At 36.2% G+C, this 18,206-nt stretch overlaps 1 protein-coding gene across 1 annotated transcript in view; it reads left to right on the top strand.

The window, feature by feature from the left end:
• The first annotated feature begins 9,066 nt into the window (after positions 1–9,066).
• NUP35 (nucleoporin 35) overlaps positions 9,067–18,206 on the top strand; it is a 50,816-nt gene continuing 41,676 nt past the window's right edge. Inside the window, exon 1 of the mRNA XM_012544866.3 lies at positions 9,067–9,246. Coding sequence (XP_012400320.1) covers positions 9,207–9,246 — 40 coding nt within the window. The 5' untranslated portion in view covers positions 9,067–9,206. The remainder of the gene's footprint in view (positions 9,247–18,206) is intronic.

Genomic DNA, 18,206 nt, shown 5'->3' with positions numbered 1-18,206 from the left:
TACTCTTTTTTAGCAGTGTAGACTAAAAAGTATCTGTTTTTTTTTAATCTTGTGTACTTCTTATCCATATCCTTCCATAATTTCTCCATGAAGAATTCACTCTGTTTAAATAAGGCTTTGACTTCAAAAAAAAAAAAAAAAAAGAAATGAACAAAACTAAAAGACATTACCATTTCTTAGAAAAGTTCAACAATTACAAAACTATACAAGCAAGACATCAAAAGAGCCCAGAAACTGACTCAAAAAAAAAAAAAAGTACTCAATCTCTTTGCCAAACAGAATGACAGAAATTCTGTCATTACTATTATAAATAGTATCTTATCTCATGAAACAGCAAAAGCAATTGGAAAAAAAAAATGAATTTGTAAAAAGTCTGATAGAAAACTAAGCTAGCCAAGATTAGTTTGAGGAAAATTATTTATTAAACTCAAAGGGGAGAATGGACAATATTCTTCTTGTTATCTAAATCTCATTCATGGCAATAGTCAAGTCATTGTATATGGTTTCTACACATCAGTATCCAAAGAAGTAGCAACTGAAAGAAGAATTGTATTTAATCAAATCACAAATAAATCTGTTCTAAAAAAAATATAATACCCAAAAGGGTATTTCTAAGATAGAAAAAAGAAAAAAAAGAAGAAAAGCATTAAAAAAGAAAATATCACAAATGCTATTTTGATCCTGAAAAATGACAGCTGAAAAATCATTATCAACCTATATACCTATTTACATACTAGTATAGATTATAGAGTCATTTTACAGATGAAAAAACTGAGGCCAAGGTCATAGGGGTAGTAAATGCCAGGGTTGTGATTCAAATTAATATCTTCTGATTCCAAATCTAGCACCCTTTCCACTATACCATGTTCCCTATACTTAAAGACAATAGAAAAATTTTCAGGAATAGTCATTACTTTTCACTGTCATGGAGCAAACAGCCTCTCTTTATCTTAACAGAGAATCTTTACAAGCAGCTATGGCCAAAAAGAACATTATCCCTCAACCAAGTGTTTGATAAATATCTCTCAACTTAACATACATTTCACAGTCCATCACTATATCTAAATCAGAAACCTTTCCAGACTAGTAGAACCTGCCAGAATTTATCCTTTGCTGAGTAAGCTTCAAGAGTCAGGAGTTATCACCAAGACATGATATAGATTTAAAAATATAGCCTTAAAATAAGCATGTCTTTTTTTACATCTTCATGATTTCTTTATGAAAATGGCTCATGCATGCACCGAATATATCTTTGATTAAAAAACCAAAAAAGGCAAAGATAATGAGTTTTCAAAACTTTTTATGTAACAGACTGCCATTTTGCTTTCATGCTCCTGAGAGGCATAGAAAGGGTAAAAAGTTCATGGTATTATTTGTTGATATCTTAAAAGCATATCATTCAGTAAAATAAAATTGTCTTGAAACTTCTTAAATAATGTATTTATCATGTATGCTAAAATAATAAGAATCTATGACAGATCCACCTGTGCAGTAAATTTTTTTTCAATGATTCACCAAATTTTAGCAAGAAACCAAAAAGGGAAATACATATTTGCCCAAGGTGGTTGCCACAATCACAGAAGATATTTTGCAATTTAAATAGAAGGTGGATTCTTCATTGATGATAAAAATTTATAAATGTTTTATTCATATATGGCAATATATTAGTGCATTAAATCTTAAATGCTAGCTTCTTTGGGGAAATCCATCATCATTTTTTGTTTTAAGTGAGATTAAAAGACATTGTTTTCACCATCTACAATTATGTGATTGAAAATATGTATAATATTTGGATTCTGATATGCACCTGGAGGGATAGACTATTGAATTAGTTCTTCAACATGTGGACAGGTGATTGATATTTATAAATTGGGTCCAAAGTACACTGGGCTGGATTACATTTAGGAAATTCATAATATTTTAGTGCCTCTATGTTGTTCAGTTATGCAAAATCCTGTTCAACACTATCATGATAATACTATAATTCTAAATTATAGAACTCCACAATTTCAGAAGAATCAAAATTTCAGGTAATCCAAATGGCATAAGATATTGTCAGTGTCAATTTTCAAAATGTTGTTAGATACTTACTATATCTAGGGGTTTCTGATCATCCATTTGAAGAAAACATCCATCATTTTAAGTGAGGCTTTTAAGTTGTCGATAAATCTTCGACTTATTTCTTGATCTTGAAATATTTTCCTTTTTTCCCTTTGCAATAACATTTAAGTACCATTGTGTATCAGGTCCCGTGCTTTTGCTCTCAATAAAGTAATTGAATAATAAGATACAGATTTACTTAGTTTGGAAAGCTTGTTAAGTCCTTCATAGAGTTTTTCTACTTCCTTATTCTTTATAACAGATGTTGGGGTATAAAATGTAATCACTGGAAAAATGTCCTAGGATTTGTAGTGAGAGGGTCTGGCCTCAAAATCAAGGTGGCAGAGCCATCAAACTTGGTGTCATTAAACTTCACTGTCCTCATTTGTAAAATGGATCAAATAGATCTCTCAGGGTCCCTTACAGTTCTAAATCTAGCATTCAACAATCCCATTATTTTCATCTTGGTTTGTGTCCCATTTACTAATAGCACTGCTGGGTGAGATGACCAATGAAATACCATTTCTTGTTGCCTTTGGGTGCATGATAAAACCAATTTTTTTTATTTGACTATCTGAGAACTTGTGAGGCACCCTTCCATTTAACTGATGCATCTTTGTCTTTTTCTTTTACTTACAGTGACACTGTCCATAGTGATGTAATTAATTTCTTTAAATAGTATTAATTCACAGGTTACTGGACAAAGATTTTATTTTAAGAAAATAACAGCTTAACATTTGTAGATGGTAGGGGCAGCTAGGTGGCACAGTGGATAGAGCACCAGCCCTGAAGTCAGAAAGACCTGAGTTCAAATTTGGCCTCAGACACTTAAGACTTCCTAGATTCTTGTTCAATTATTTGTTAATAAAAGATCCTGGAGAATCATTAATTTGATTATAATAATCCACATAGAGATTTAGCTGTTTCAAAGAAAAAATAACAAAAAACTGGTGCTAAGTGGCTTTAGTAAGAATCATTTATAAAAAGTTTTGAGGTAACTAAAATAGTTAATATAAGTATACATGGTAATCAAAAATCTGTTGATGCAGAGAAGCTGGTGGGAAGTAGCTGGAACACAAACTCACATTTGAAGGAGTTGAGGAGTGCTAAGTTATAACAACATCCAGCCAAATAGGAATGAATTGAATGAGTGAAATCCATTAATCTTACCAAATGATGTTAGAAGTAAACCAAGCTGAAGGGAGAACTCAAATAGATTGCTCTAACTCCAAAAATTTATATGGTAGGGAAAAATTTTAAAGTCTGTTCCCAAGGATTTTTTGACAAGCAATTAATAATAATCTATTATTATTTTTATGTGTGATGGAAATGGACCAACCCTATGGTACTTTTGAGCAAAGGCTACTGGTAAAGTAATAGAACAGATAAAATACAATCTCTTTTAGCAGATGGAATCAGCATTTAGGTAGCAGAATAATTATATTTGAGCCATAAGTGATGTTATAAAGTCAGCCCTGTTTCTGGGGCACTGAGTGACTGGCTCATTTAAACGTTTTGCTATCTTTATATCTTGATCCTTCTCCCTTACTATTTCTAGAACTAAAGTGGCTATGGGTATACCTCTTCCTTATTCTGACAATTTTGGTCAGTTTATGATCTGTAGCTATTTACTCCCCCAATGCCTGGATGATGTAACTCCTCCCTTTTTGGAGTTTACCTGGGAATTTCTGCTTTATTTTCATCTTTCCAGCTTCTGTCTTCTTGGTTTGATTATGCAAATTATTTTGGGCTGTTTCTTAATGAGTTTTCAAAAACAAAAGGGAAGGGATAGAACCAGCAAGTGCTCTCTGTGCCTATTCTAGGGAAGTAGGAACTGTTGCAAGGGCAAATATTGGTGATGGTTTAAGTCTAAACATTTTTTCCAAATTTTGAAGTGTTGGTGCCAAAATAGACTCAAGAATTATAAATATGTCTTTGTTAGATTGTAAAAACCATATCCTTAAAATTCTTCTTGAATATATTTTGCTCAAAATTATTTTCAAGGAACTATTGGAGTGACTTTGAGCCCAGAGTGGTGCTGTCAAAAGTATAGAGCTTCTATTTGCTAGAGTTCATGCTGATAATGTCAAAACAAGATGAAGTCTGGAGATGCCCACCACTTTTATAAAGTATTGGTGCTTAGGAGAAGAGGATTGTGTTAGTTACTTAGTAATTTCACTACATAGAAGTTACTACTTCTTATAACATGCTTCTTGATTTATATGTAATAGAATATAAGGTACTTGAGGATAGGGATTGTTTTGTTAGTTTTTATATTTCCCAGTACCTAGCACTGTCTTCCCATATAGGAACTATATAGATCTTAAGATCTTTAGATTTTAGGAGGCTTTTGTAGATCTTCCTAGTTTTGATTTAATTCCCATATTCCTACTTCTGCATTACCTCTTGATCTGTCATGTTTCTGAGTAACTCCAATTCTGACAGTCTGTCATCTGTGACAAGCTTGTCATTTATGCTCTTTCTTGGATTTTGTTTTAGACTTCGTCCCTTTTTTTCAAGTTAAAGTTGTTTTTGTTTCCCCTCAGGTCCTTTGGCCAACTTAATAACCAATATATGTTAATCAGAAGATATAGGGGATATGACAAGATGATGGGTAGTTCCTTGGGAAAGCAACAAACATTTATGAAGCTATTACTTTGTCCTAGGTACATAGCAGATGCTCAGTAAAGATGTGATTGTAATTAAATTGTGCACATGTAAAGATTATTCTTTGATTATTGCCTATATTATAATTGTTGTCACTTTTGATTCTCCGTCATTAAAAAAAACCCTGCCAAATGTAGAGCTGATTTGATATTCTTCCTGAAATATCTACAACTATGACACACTGAAGAACTCCTGCTAGATACTGCATTTAAAAGGAGGGTGCTCAGGGTACACATCTCAATTTTTGACCCCTACTCTATACTTCTCTGAATTTTTATCATGTTTTCCCACTTAGCACAGTCCATTGCATATAGTAGTAGCTTATTCTTTACTGTCTAAAATTGGGTTTATCACCTGTCAGTGGATTTTTGGATGGGTCTTCTCTAGATTTTCCCTGCTACTCTACTCTTGCTTACTCTGTAAAGTATTATGTATCTACTAGATCCTCCCCATATCTATAAAACCCATGTCTCTCCTTTCCTTAAAAAATCCTCACCAGATTCTACCATACTTCCTAGCTATTGTCATATAATAAACGACTCAATTAAACTTTTATTTTTTTTTCAATTAAACTTTTAAAAGCCATCCTTACTTGTTTCTTTCACCTCTCAAACTCTGCTTAAACTTTGCAGTCTGGTTTCCACTCTTATCATTAAACTGAAACTGCATTCTCCAAAGTTACTAATGATCTTTTCTCAATTATCATCCTTTTAACCTCTCTGCAATATTTGACAATGTTAATCACCTCATTCTTGATAATCTCTCTTCTGTAACACTGTCTTGGTTCTTCTAAAAGTCTATCTGTTCATTCTCAATCTTTTTTTTTTTTAAATTGAATAATCTATGTCATGACTACTAATAAAAGGTACCCTTCAAAAGTCTGCCTTGTACCATCTTTTTGTTTCTCTCTAGATTCATTAATCATATTGGCACCATTGTGTTCAATCATCATCTTGATATATATAATTTCCAGATCTAGGTATGTATCCATAGCAACTCCAGTCTTGCATCACCGACTATCTATGGGACAATTTAAACTAAATATTTTGTAGGAATGTCAAATTCAACATGTCAAAAATAGAATTGATCATTCTCCCTAAGCCCTATCTTTCTATAGAATTTTATTATTTTGCTGAAGTTACCACTCTTCTGCTCAACCAGATTCAAAATCTTGGTTATCATCCTTAACTCTTGAATAGAAGATCCTTGAGGATAGAGACAGGTTTGCTCTTTCTTTGCATTTTTAATGTTTAGCACAATGCCCATCACTTAATAAATGCTTATTGATTCTGATGGAATCATGGAAACTTTTAATTTAATAACAATGTTTTTTGTAATGTCCTGGCTAGCTTTCTGGAAGATCTCAGGACCACCCTTGATCTTAGTGGAAGAGTGCAGGAGGCAGAAGAGCCACCAAGAGAATGGTCAAAGATGGAATGTCTCTATTTCCAATCCTCTCAGCCCTTAAATACCTCAGTATGATTACATCATTACAGCACAGTAAGTATGTGTGAATTAGAGAACCATTACATCACATACTAAATACTAAGTATATGTGAACTAGAGAATCATCATCTCATTAATCACACTGAGTTAACACCCTTCGGTAAGTATCTCTGCTTCAAGTATACTTTTCTCAAGGTTCCCCAATATCTTCTGTCCTCTACAATTATTAACTCATTCCTAAAAAGAATCTGATCTAAACAATAAAGAAGAAATCATCCAATTTTTCTTTTTTGTTATTCATATTAAGCTTTTCACATAATTTAAGTTAGCCTGGTCACATTTAGGAAAATATAATTGAACTCATTTTAAATTGGAGCTATCATTAAATTTAGTTCGAAGAGATAAGATCAGATGGTAGCCACTTTGCAAGACAAATGCTGAAATCCAAATTGAATATTTGAAGTGTCATGCATTTGTTAGTGGGAAAAATTAGATGAAGAAATCAATGTACTGAGGAAATAAACCATTCAAGAGCTGCTTATGTTGGTCCAAATGTTAGTCCCCGCAAGTATAAGTCACATTCCTAAAATTATCTGTTTGTTTTTTTTGCTGAGGCAATTGGGGTTAAGTGACTTGCCTAGGAACATACAGTTAAGAAGTGTTAAATGCCTGAGGTCAAATTTGAACTCAGGTCTTCCTGACTTCAGGGCCAGTGTTCTATCCACTGTGCTGCCTAGCTGCCCCCAAATTATCTCTTTGTAAAACACACACACACACACACACACACACATGAATCTTGAAAAATAACAATTTAACTACTATATTTTAAAGAAGAAAACACAGCAGTTATTAGCTGTATATTAATACAAAGTGTTTCATTAGAATCTTATTTTGAAGACTTACTATGTTGATATTCCTGGGTACTTGAAGACCATACTGATGAGACATGATTTGAACTCTTGCCTTTTAACTCCTTATGTCTATCCTCTAAGGATCAGTCTAACTAATGTTCAGAGAAACTCCTCTGGCACAGAATTTTTCCAAACAAAGCAACTCATAAGAACTATTTACTAAGCAGCGTAGAGATTGTAATCTGTGTCAGTGAAGGGTACCCACATTAATTGAAATCATAGATTTTAGTACTATGGTTAATAATAATAGTACATTGTGGTAAACATAAATTTATGAATTTTAAGAGGTGACAAAACATCAGTAAGTGGTAAAGAACTGTTCTTCTTAAATTACACTATTATCCTTATTTCGAGATAGTAAGATGATTAGTTACCCTGACATTTGTGGTTGAAATTTGATTTATTATATATATTTTCTAGCAATTTGAAAAGGAAATGTTATGTCAAAACGATGCCTCAAAAATTGGGGGATAGTTATGGCATTATTTTATTTCCAAAAGGTAAATGTATATGTTCATTTGAATAAAAGAAAAATAAATTAAGGTGAATCAACTAAACTGCTCTTTCCTTTGATAATCTTGTTGCCTTCCTGCACTTTACAATGTGTTCATTAATTGTAGAAAATCCCAGCAATTTCCATTGTGTTGTAGTTGCACTGGGGAGGAAGAAAGCATTCTTGAAAATGTCAAATAGAATGTTATGTTGGAAAAGTGTGTTATATTCTTAGAACAATGTGTTCTATATTATAGGCCACTTAGTTGGGAGTGTAAGGTTTGTGTGGCAGAGAAACAGATCAAGTTTGGATAGAGAAGCCAGAATACAGATGGCCCTGAATATTAGGCTAAGGATTTTAGACCTTATTGCCAATAGAAAGTCACTGAAGGTTTCTTAGCAGGGCAGGTAATGTGTATAAGGAGATATTTTGGGTAAATAAATCTGGAAATGGCATATAGAACAAATTAGAAGGTAAGGAGAGGACCAGGAAAGTGAAGGGGAGGGTCAAGGGTTGGGTTACTTTACAACAGTCTTTTAGGCATGAAGTGATCAGGGAATAGAATGAGTACTTTGATTTGGAATCAGAAAACCTGAATTTGAATTCTAATCCAGTCACTTAAACTTTCTAGGCCTTAGTACTTCAATTTGTAAAATAAATCTATGATCCTAGGAAAACCAAAGGACTGTGGTAGATGGGCCCTCACAGCTTTCAGGAACATCAAAAAGGTTCATCTAGTTCAATCCCTGGTTTTACATATGAGGAAATTGAGATCTAGAAGGGTGAAGGCTACAAAGGGAAAGAACCAGATTTCTTGATGGTTCTTGCAGTAGACACTCCATCTTTGAACTCTATAAGTACAGTGTCCCATACACAGAATACTCTGCCTCTTGGTCTTCATGTTCGGGTATCCTTCAAATCTCAGCCGAAACACCATCATTTGCAAGCAGCCTTCTCTCTTTCTTCTCTCATCTGTTTCTTTGGAACTGACCCAAAATTTACCTCGGATGTGTTTCCATACATTTGTTTTCTATACAAGTCTCCTCCATTAAACTTTTTTTGGGGGGGGTGGGGGTGGGGTGGGGAGGCGCTTTATTTGTATCCCCGGCAATAGGCCTATATATGCCTTGACTTTTGAGACCAAAACAAAAAAAAAACAAACGCACCTTAAATTATATTGGAAGCAGGGAATAGGAGGGGAGGAGAAGGAAATAAAGAAATGCTTTTAAGAAAATGACAATTTAAAAAACAAACAGAAAGGTGATCGTGGACTTTATACATCCGGGTAACGCCACGTGCAGACAAAAGACTGTTAGTCCCGCGCGCGACATTTATCAAAGGCCTCAAGCACCGCTGCTACGACCCTTCCGCGTTTGGCCCATTCAAAAGCTAAAGTACCGGCTTCGGAGGGAGGCCCCTCGCCTCTAAAGGACTCACTAGACCATCGGCCCCGCCTCGGTACTTTCTCCAGCCGCGCCGGATTCGGAAGTGACGCAGTCCCGTCAAACCACGCGCCCCTTCCCGCGGGGAGTGTTTCCGCCATTTTTGAAAATCAGGAAAAGCCGGTGGAGGTGTCTGTCGCTGCCGTCATGGCCACCTTCGCTGTGGAGCCTCAGCAGCCTCCCACAGGTGAGTGGAAGAAGGAGCGTGCGTGTCCGCCTGGCGATCCCACCTACTAGTGGGACAGGAGAAAGGGTCGGGTTCCCCCTTAGCCGCTGGCGCCGAGAGGGCATCCCTCTCAGGCGCGGCGACCCCTCGCCCTCCCCGCCGCTGCCCCACCGCTGTGGGTCCCCAGTAAATACCGGGGATAGGCCCTGCTTCATCCCAGCGGCCCTCACTGTTTGGCGCGGTCCCTATTCTCCCTGAAAAAGTGTGAGCGAGGCTTCGGATCTCGCTAACCCCCGCCCTGCCAAACGCAGGCCAGGAGACGATTGGCTACAACTGAGCGTGGGTGGAGTCTTGGAATTGATAGTAAAGTGGTCCCGCAGGGGTCCCACGGGTGTTGTCGGTTTGTGTCCCACCGAGATTACGTTGAAAGACTGCCCGTTTTAAGAGGGATGGTTTAAGCTCTATGTCATTCAGTCAGCAAGCATTTATTGACCGCTTACTTTGTGCTCAGCGCTGGAATATAAAGGCAAACATGTGATTCTTGCCTTAAAGGCGCTCATGTTCTAACAGAAAGCAGCCAATTATGTGTATTCGACGTAATGTCCCGGAACGTTTATTAATCACCTATTCTGTACTAGATACGGAGCTAAGCCTAGGAAGGAGATAAGGGGAAGTGCTCTTAAGGAACTCACAGACTTAATGAGAGCGAGCATATAAATAATGTACAATGGAATAGAATTTAAATGATCAACTAAGGGGAGGCATTAGAGTTAAAGGAGATCGGGAAAGCTTTCCTATGAGGAACATGGGCATTTACCTGGAACTTGAAGGAAGCCAGGTAAGTGTGGGAGTTAAGATTGAAGAGGGAGTTCGTTCCAGGGATGGGAGACAGCCAAGTGAAAATGCCTGGAGTCAGAGATGGAATGTCTTAGACAAGGAACAGCAAAGAGGCCAGTGTCACTGGACTCTAGACTATGTAGGGAGAGTGGTGAGTAATATGCAAGAAGATTAGAAAGGTTGGGAGTCGGATCATGAATTGCAATTAACATCCAATTAGAGGGTTTTATATTTCATCTTGGAGGTGAGTCATTGAAGTTTATTTAGTTAGGGAACAATGTGGTCAGAGCTATGCTTTTAGGAAGATTAGTTTGGCAACTGAATGGAGGATGACCTGGAGTAGAGAGAAACTTGTGTAGAAAAACTTACCAACAGATTCTTGTAGTCTTAAATCATGAGGTGATAAAGGGTTGTAACAGAATGGTGGCAGTGTCAGAAAGTAGATTTAAGGATGATACCTTGTATCCATGGGGGAATTGGGTGGATATAGGAAGTTGGAAGAGAAGGTTAATGGGAAAAGATTTCAGTTTTGGATATGTTGAGTTTGAGATGTCCATAACACAACATAATTGGGGATTCCAGAGAGAGGAATAGGGATGCAAAGTCGGTGTCATTTGCAAAGAGATATCTTAGTTCCTGAAGTAGAAGAGATCACCAAGACAAATAGTAAGAAAGAGAGAAGAGGGCCAAGGAGAACACCCAAAGGACATCCAAGGAGGATGTGAATTGGATGAAGATCCAGCAAAAGAAACTGAAAAGCAAACAGGTAAGAGGAGAAGCAGGATACAGTAGTGTCACAAAAATCTTAGAGAAGAGAGTATTAAGTCAATTTGTAATGTCAAATGTGTAGTTACAGCAAGGAGGATGAAGAGTTAAAGAAGGCTATTAGATTTGGCAATTAAGAAACCACTGGTAATTTTTACAGAGAACAATTTCAGTTGAATGATGAAGTCAGAAAACAGACTAGAGAATGAAGAAAAGAGGAATGAAAGTGTAGGAATCAATTATAGATGTATGGTTTTTTCAAGTAGTTTAGCTATAAAAAAGTACAGAGGTATCAGGTGATAGTTAGATTTGCTAGATGGATCAGATGAGAATTTTTTTGAAGATGGGGGAAACAAAAGTGTGTTTGTAGGAAATGATGAAGTCAGCAGGCTAGGAGTGATTGAAGATAAATAAAAGTGGCCATAAAAGGGAGGGGAATTTATGAAGAAAATGGAATGGAATTTAATCATTTATACTTGTGTAAGAGTTTGCATTGGCAAGAAAGGCCACCTCATTATGTGAGAGTGATGAAAGAGCAATATAGGCATATTATATAATATGTAGGCAATAATAAAGGCAGGCATATGAGTGAAATTGAGGAAGGTAAAAGAAAAAGAGGCTCTTGGAGCTCTTGCTGAATGGCCTCAATTTTTTTCATTGAAATGGGAGGTCATATCTTCTGCTCAAAGTGTAGGGGAGGAGACATGAAAGGTTGGGAGATGAAAAAGTTTGGAAGACCACCTGCATTGAGTGGAATCATGAGTCACTTTGTTGTTCAGTTATTTCAGTCATGTCCAATTCTTTATGACTTCTTGTGGCGTTTTCTTGGCAAAGATACTGGAATAATTTGCCATTTTCTTCTCCAGATCATTTTACAGGTGAGGAAATTGAAGCAATAGGGTTAGGGACTAAGACTAAGGAATGTCTTAGGCCACATTTGAATTTAGGAACATAAGTATTCTTGACTTCAGGCCTTGCTTTGTATCCACTGTACCCACCTAGTTTCTCACTGAGTCAATTAAAGATGTATAAACATTGCTTTACCACAGGGAAGGCTCATTTGAGGTTATGTAAAATAATTTTGTGGTGGATCCAGTCAGCATGTTTTTGTGATGATGATGATTTTTTTTTTTTTAAAGAGTTTTATTCAATAGCATGTGAATGGGAGCCAAAAGTAGCAGATAGATGCTAGGCAACAATCCAAGGTTATGACTTAGTAGGACAAGATCTAGAGTAAGATAGGAGCAAGGGAAGAGGGTATAGTTGAACTGTATAGTTGAAATGATACATCAAAGTGTCAAGATGGGAATGGGAGGAAAAATAGCCACTGCAGGTGTGAGAAGTTTGGGAAGGAACTGAGGGGTTGGCAGGTTGCATGCTACAGTAAGGATGAAGAATAAGTGTTTGGGGTTTCCATGCAGAGGGGGAGGTGGAATGATAACAGATTTGTGATAAGGGAATTTCAGAGTTTATGAAAATGGAAGTGGTGTTTTTGTGAGTCAAAGGTGTGATGCCATCTTTGTAACTGGAGTGGGATAGATAGAACTAAGTCTTGGGAAATGTTGAGGAACTGAGAGTGGATGTTTAAGAAGAATGAGAATATATGTTGAAGTTTTTGAATGTGAGGGCAAGTGTTGGGGAGGAGAGAAAGATTATGAACCAGTCATTGAATTAGTTGAAGAAAGAAAGATAGTGCTAAGGAGGATGATAGAATAGGTATCAATACAGGTTGAGTAAATCTTAAAGGAAAAGAGGTTCCTGAATGATGATGGTAGAGAAAAAGGCAGTACAGTGAGGATCAAGGATTATTCCATTTCTTTCACTTTGATAAGTGAGTTAGAAAATAAGTGAAAGTAAATGGGAGGAAAAAAGTGCTGAAAGATGTAGCCAGGAAAGTTGTGTGATGAGGAGTGATCCAGGCCTTTGTGGGAGGCAAAAGATGGAAAGTATGGGAAAAGGGAAAAAAAAATTAAGAAGAAATTGGAATTTTTATCTATGGTATAGGTATTGTGTAGAATGTGACTTCTTAAACTGTGCTGCTTGACCTCATATGGAATCTTGTGAAATTATGATTTTATCACCTATAAATATTTGATTTGCATACCTACTTTATATATCCCAAGAACCTAACACATAAGAGGATTGAGGATTATGGATCTAAACCATAGAGACTTCAAATAGGAGCTTTTAAAAAAAACTACATTATGAATAACTGATTGAACTCATGGCCCTTCTTCTCACAGTGGTTATCCATTAGAGACTCTCTAGTTTATCACTATGTCTCTTAAACTGTGATGCCAAAACTGAACACAGTCCCCCAGAAGTGATGTGACCAAGGCCCACAGGCCAGGACAGAGGGTGGTACTTGTTTATCAACAAGGCCTTTTATATTCTGGGCATATTTCCAGGAAAAGATGTCAGCAAGGCCTCAGATGGCTCTTGTATGGGTGCAAATTCCCATCACATGAAGCTTTTGCTACTGCAATAATCTTCTGATTGGCCTTTGTGCTGCAATTCTCTTTACACTCTATTATATTTCTCCCTCCCCCTCTTTCTCCCTCTCACAATCATATACTATAACACTGGTCAGCCTTCTTGTTGTCTCAATACAGCATACTTCCTTTTCTGACCCGCCGACCACATGCATGGTACACCCTCATTCCTCACTTCCTTCAAAATTTAGTCTCAATCTTACTTTCTACAGGAAGTTTTTCCCAGGTCTTCTCCTCCACTACCACTCTGAAGAATGCCTTCCTTCTAAGATTACCCTTTTTATGTTAACGATTGACTTGAACATATACCTCATTGATTGATAATTATCAGTGACTGTAATTTTTTTCCCTAAAAATTTCATAGACAACTTATGGTTGATGAAGCAATGTGGACTAGTTTAATAGAGAATTGGCTTTGAGGTCAGGAAAACTTCTGATTGCTAATGCTTAAAGCTGTGTGACCATGGGCAAGTCACTTATCTTGCTTCTAAGACTGTATATCCTAGAGATGAGTTAAATCAGTGGAAATCTAGTGAACACTGTAAATTTATAAAATTACAGGTTGGATCTGCACTCTCCTCAACCCCCCCAATCAAAATAACAGAGATAGATTATCTCTTGAAGGGATTTTATTTAGTCCAGAATATTTCTTGGACTTCTAGTTTGTTAGTCATATCTAAAAACCCTGAGAAAATTTTGTCTTGTTAAAAAATTTCAATCAATGTTTTTGATAGGATATGGCAGTGTTTTCTATATCAAAATATGGTTTAATTCTCTCCTGATTTTCTTGTTGGTCTCAGGATGCATTCTCTTGTCTACATCTCTGAATATTTTTTTCTTATCTTTTAAAAAATGAAAGAAATAAAAAGGAAAACAAAACAAGACAAAACATAACATTGTCATGTGTCTAGCAGAACATCTCGGAAGATTCAAAATATATAACAATTACCATATATATATATTTTTTAACTTTATTCTTTTCCCCCCTTTCATTCCTCTGTCTCCTCCAAGCAGACTATAAATAAGGATATATTTTGCATACATATCTAGATACACACACACACACACACACACACACACACACACACACATACATACAAAATCCCCCTTACCTCCCATACACACATACATTTCTTTTTTATCCCTGTTAACTCATTGCTTTAATTCTGCTTCTTAACTTGCCTTCCTATTAACTTAATCCCCCTTCCCTCTCAATAGATCCCTTCCTTTGTCTTCTTCCCCACCTTTGCTTCTCCCTCAATTCTTTATAGATTTTGGAGACTGCTGTGACCTTCGTGGTATATAATGTAGTATTGCCTATTTAGCCCATTTCCTGATAAGTTTTTAGAACTACAAGCCCTCCTCCCCCTTTTAATGCCATTGTGTCTATTTTTCCTCTGCACTCCATTTGTATAACATAATTACTATTTTTATCTTAACTTCTGCCCTATTTTTGCTTTTGATCTATCCAGTTACTGTAGTCAATCTTAAACATGTGGTATACATTTCCACAACATAAACATAACATAAACATAAACAATTTGTCCATAAAATTTGTTCCTTGAAATTGATCTTAGATATTGGCTCTTATATGTTAAATTTTCTGTTGCATTCAGGTTTGGTTGAAAGAAAAATCTTGTAAATCTGCAAGTTTGTTGAATGCCCTTTTTTTTTTTTCATTTAATATTATAATTTTGCTGGATATGATAATTTTGGCTGCAGCTCTAATTATTTTGAATTCTGATATATATGATTCCAGGACCTGTAGTTTTTTTTATTATGGGTGTTGCTAAGTCTTGTACAATTCTAATTATAGCTCCAGCATATTTGAGTTATTTTTTTCGTGTTTTTTGCAAAATTTTCCCTTTGATCTGGGGGTTTCCATATCTGGGAATAATATTCCTATGTGTTTTCCACAAAGGATCTCTTTGAAGAAGTGATCGATAGATTTTTTTCTATTTCTATTTTTTCCACATGTTCTATCACTCCAGGACAATTTTCTTGGATTATTTCTTGCATTATTGGGTCAAAGTTCTATTTTTGGTCACACTTTCAGGTAGTTCAATTTTTACATTTTCTGTTCTTCAGATCTGTTGTTTTTCTTATGTTTCTCATTTTGTTCTGTTTTTTCATTCTTTGTATTATGTTTTGTTATTTCTTGGTCTATTATAACTTCACTGACTTTCTCTGCCCAGTTCTATTTTTTTCCCCCAAAGAGTTGTTTTTGTGTTTTAGACTGTATCTCCTTTTCTAGTTGGTCAACTTTTTTTTTTAGATCTTGTTTTTCTTGGATGCTTTTTATTTATTTAAACTTTTAAAAGTTTTTTCTAAATATCTCATTTGATTTAAAAATTTTTTTTTTTAGTTCTATAAATTCTCTCTGGTCAGGGAGCTATATAACATTACTCTGTGGAGTAGAAGCGGCTTTTTTATTTTCAGTGTTCTGTGAAGATGAAACCTTCTTCCTATATTAAGTTTCTATGGTTGGATTCTTCTTTGCTGCTGCTGCTGCTGTTTCTTTCCTCCTCCTTCCTCCTTCGTTCTTCCTTCTTTTTTAATGAGAAGTATTAGTATAAGCATCTCTACTCACAGGATGAGGGGTTAGTGCCTCTAGCTTCATTTCAGCTCTCCACTCTGACCTGGAACCCCAAACCAAGAACTCCTCCCTCCTTCAAGTGTCAGCAGCCAGCAGTACCTGCCCTGCTGCTTCTGCTCTCACTGGGTATGCTGGTTCCTTCTTGCCCAGGGCTTTTGTTTTTGTAGCACAGCTGGGCCAAGTTCAGTTTAGGTTCACTCAGTTTTGGGGACTACACTACCCCACTCCACATTCCACACTTAATCTGAGAGGTCAAAATTTCTGTGGTTCCTGTGAAGGTCCAGACATACCCAGCTAACCCTATGGGTCTCCACTTGATGTTTCTGCAGAGCTAGTCTGGAGGTATTCACACTCACACTACTTGCTTCTCAGCCTGGGATCTTCATATCTTCTTGGATTCTACCAGGAGGACCCCTGTTCTACCCCAAGTCGTCTTGATTTTTCAGTCTTTGTTTATCCTGAGGTGCAAACCTGTTCTGTTTGTGGGGGAAATCTGGAGAGCTTGAAATTTATAGATTTAATGGACCATTTTCTCAGAATCCTCTCTTATATCCATGCTTCTTTTTTTTAAATTTATAGCTTTTTATTTACAGGATATATGCATAGATAATTTTTCAGCATGGACAGTTGCAAATCCTTTTGTTTCAATTTTTTCCCTCCTTCCTCCCATCCCTTCCCCCAGATGGCAGGTTGACCAATACATGTTAAAATGTTAAACTTATAAGTTAAATACAATATATGTATACATGTCCAAACAGTTAATTTACTATATAAAGAGTCGGACTTTGAAATAGTGTACAATTAGCCTATGAAGGAAATAAAAAATGCAGTGGACAAAAATAGAGGGATTGGGAATTCTTTGTAGTGATTCATAGTCATCTCCCAGAGTTCTTTCCCTGGGTGTAGCTGGTTCAGTTCATTATTGCTCTATTGGAACTGATTTGGCTCATCTTCATTGTTGAAGAGGGCCATGTCCATCAGAATTGATCATCATATAGTATTGTTGTTGAAGTATATAATGATCTTCTGGTCCTGCTCATTTCACTCTTCTGGTCCTGCTCATTTCACTCAATATCAGTTCATGTAAGTCTCTCCAGGCCTTTTTGAAATCTTGCTGGTCATTTCTTACAGAACAATAATATTCATATATCACAGTTTATTCAACCATTCGCCAATTGATGGACATCCACTCAGTTTCCACTTTCTGGCCACTACAAAGAGGGCTGCCACAAACATTCTTCTTTAAAATCTTTTTGGGATATAAGCCTAGTGGTAACACTGCTGGATCAAAGGGTATACACAGTTTGATAGCTTTTTGAACATAGTTCCAAATTGCTCTCCAGAATGGCTGGATGTATTCACAATTCCACCAACAATGTATTAGTGTCCCAGTGTTACCACATCTCCTCCAGCTTTCCGCATTATTTTTCCCTGTCATTCTAGCCAATCTGACAGGTGTGTAGTGGTGTCTCAGAGTTGTCTTAATTTGATTTCTTGATTAATAATGACTTGGAGCATCTTTTCATATGACTAGAAATAGTTTCAGTTTCTTTGTCTGAGAATTGTCTGTTCATATCCTTTGAGCATTTAGCAATTGGGGAATGGCTTGATTTCTTTTTTTTTTTATTTTTATTTATTTATTTATTTATTTATTTTTTTTTTTATTTATTTTTATTTAATAGCCTTTTATTTCGGATATATACATGGGTAACTTTACAGCATAACAATTGCCAAACCTCTTGTTCCAATTTTTCACCTCTTACCCCCCAACCCCACCCTCCCTAAAATGGCAGGATGGCCAGTAGATGTTAAATATATTAAAATATAACTTAGATACACAATAAGTATCATGACCAAAACATTATTTTGCTGTACAAAAAGAATCAGACCAGTTATTGTACAATTAGCTTGTGAAGGAAATCAAAGATCAGGTGTGCATAAATATAGGGATTGGAATTCAATGTATTGGTTTTAGTCATCTCCCAGAGTTCTTTTTCTGGGTATAGTTAGTTCATTACTGCTCCATTAGAAATGATTTGTTGATCTCGCTGTTGAGGATGGCCTGATCCATCAGAACTGGTCATCATCTAGTATTGTTGTTGAAGTATATAATGATCTCCTGGTCCTGCCTTTCACTTAGCATCAGTTCGTAAGTCCTCCAGGCCTTCTGAAATCATCCTGTTGGTCATTTCACAGAACAGTAAATTCCATAATTTTCATATACCACAATTTATTCACATTTCAACTGATGGACATCCATTCAGTTTCCAGTTTTAGCCACTAAAAAAGGG

The sequence above is a fragment of the Sarcophilus harrisii genome, chromosome 3 (genome assembly GCF_902635505.1).
Source record: "Sarcophilus harrisii chromosome 3, mSarHar1.11, whole genome shotgun sequence".
NCBI classification, from domain to species: Eukaryota; Metazoa; Chordata; class Mammalia; order Dasyuromorphia; family Dasyuridae; genus Sarcophilus; species Sarcophilus harrisii.
Note: the sequence above shows the minus strand (reverse complement) of the source record. Positions and strands in the feature narration are given on the sequence as shown.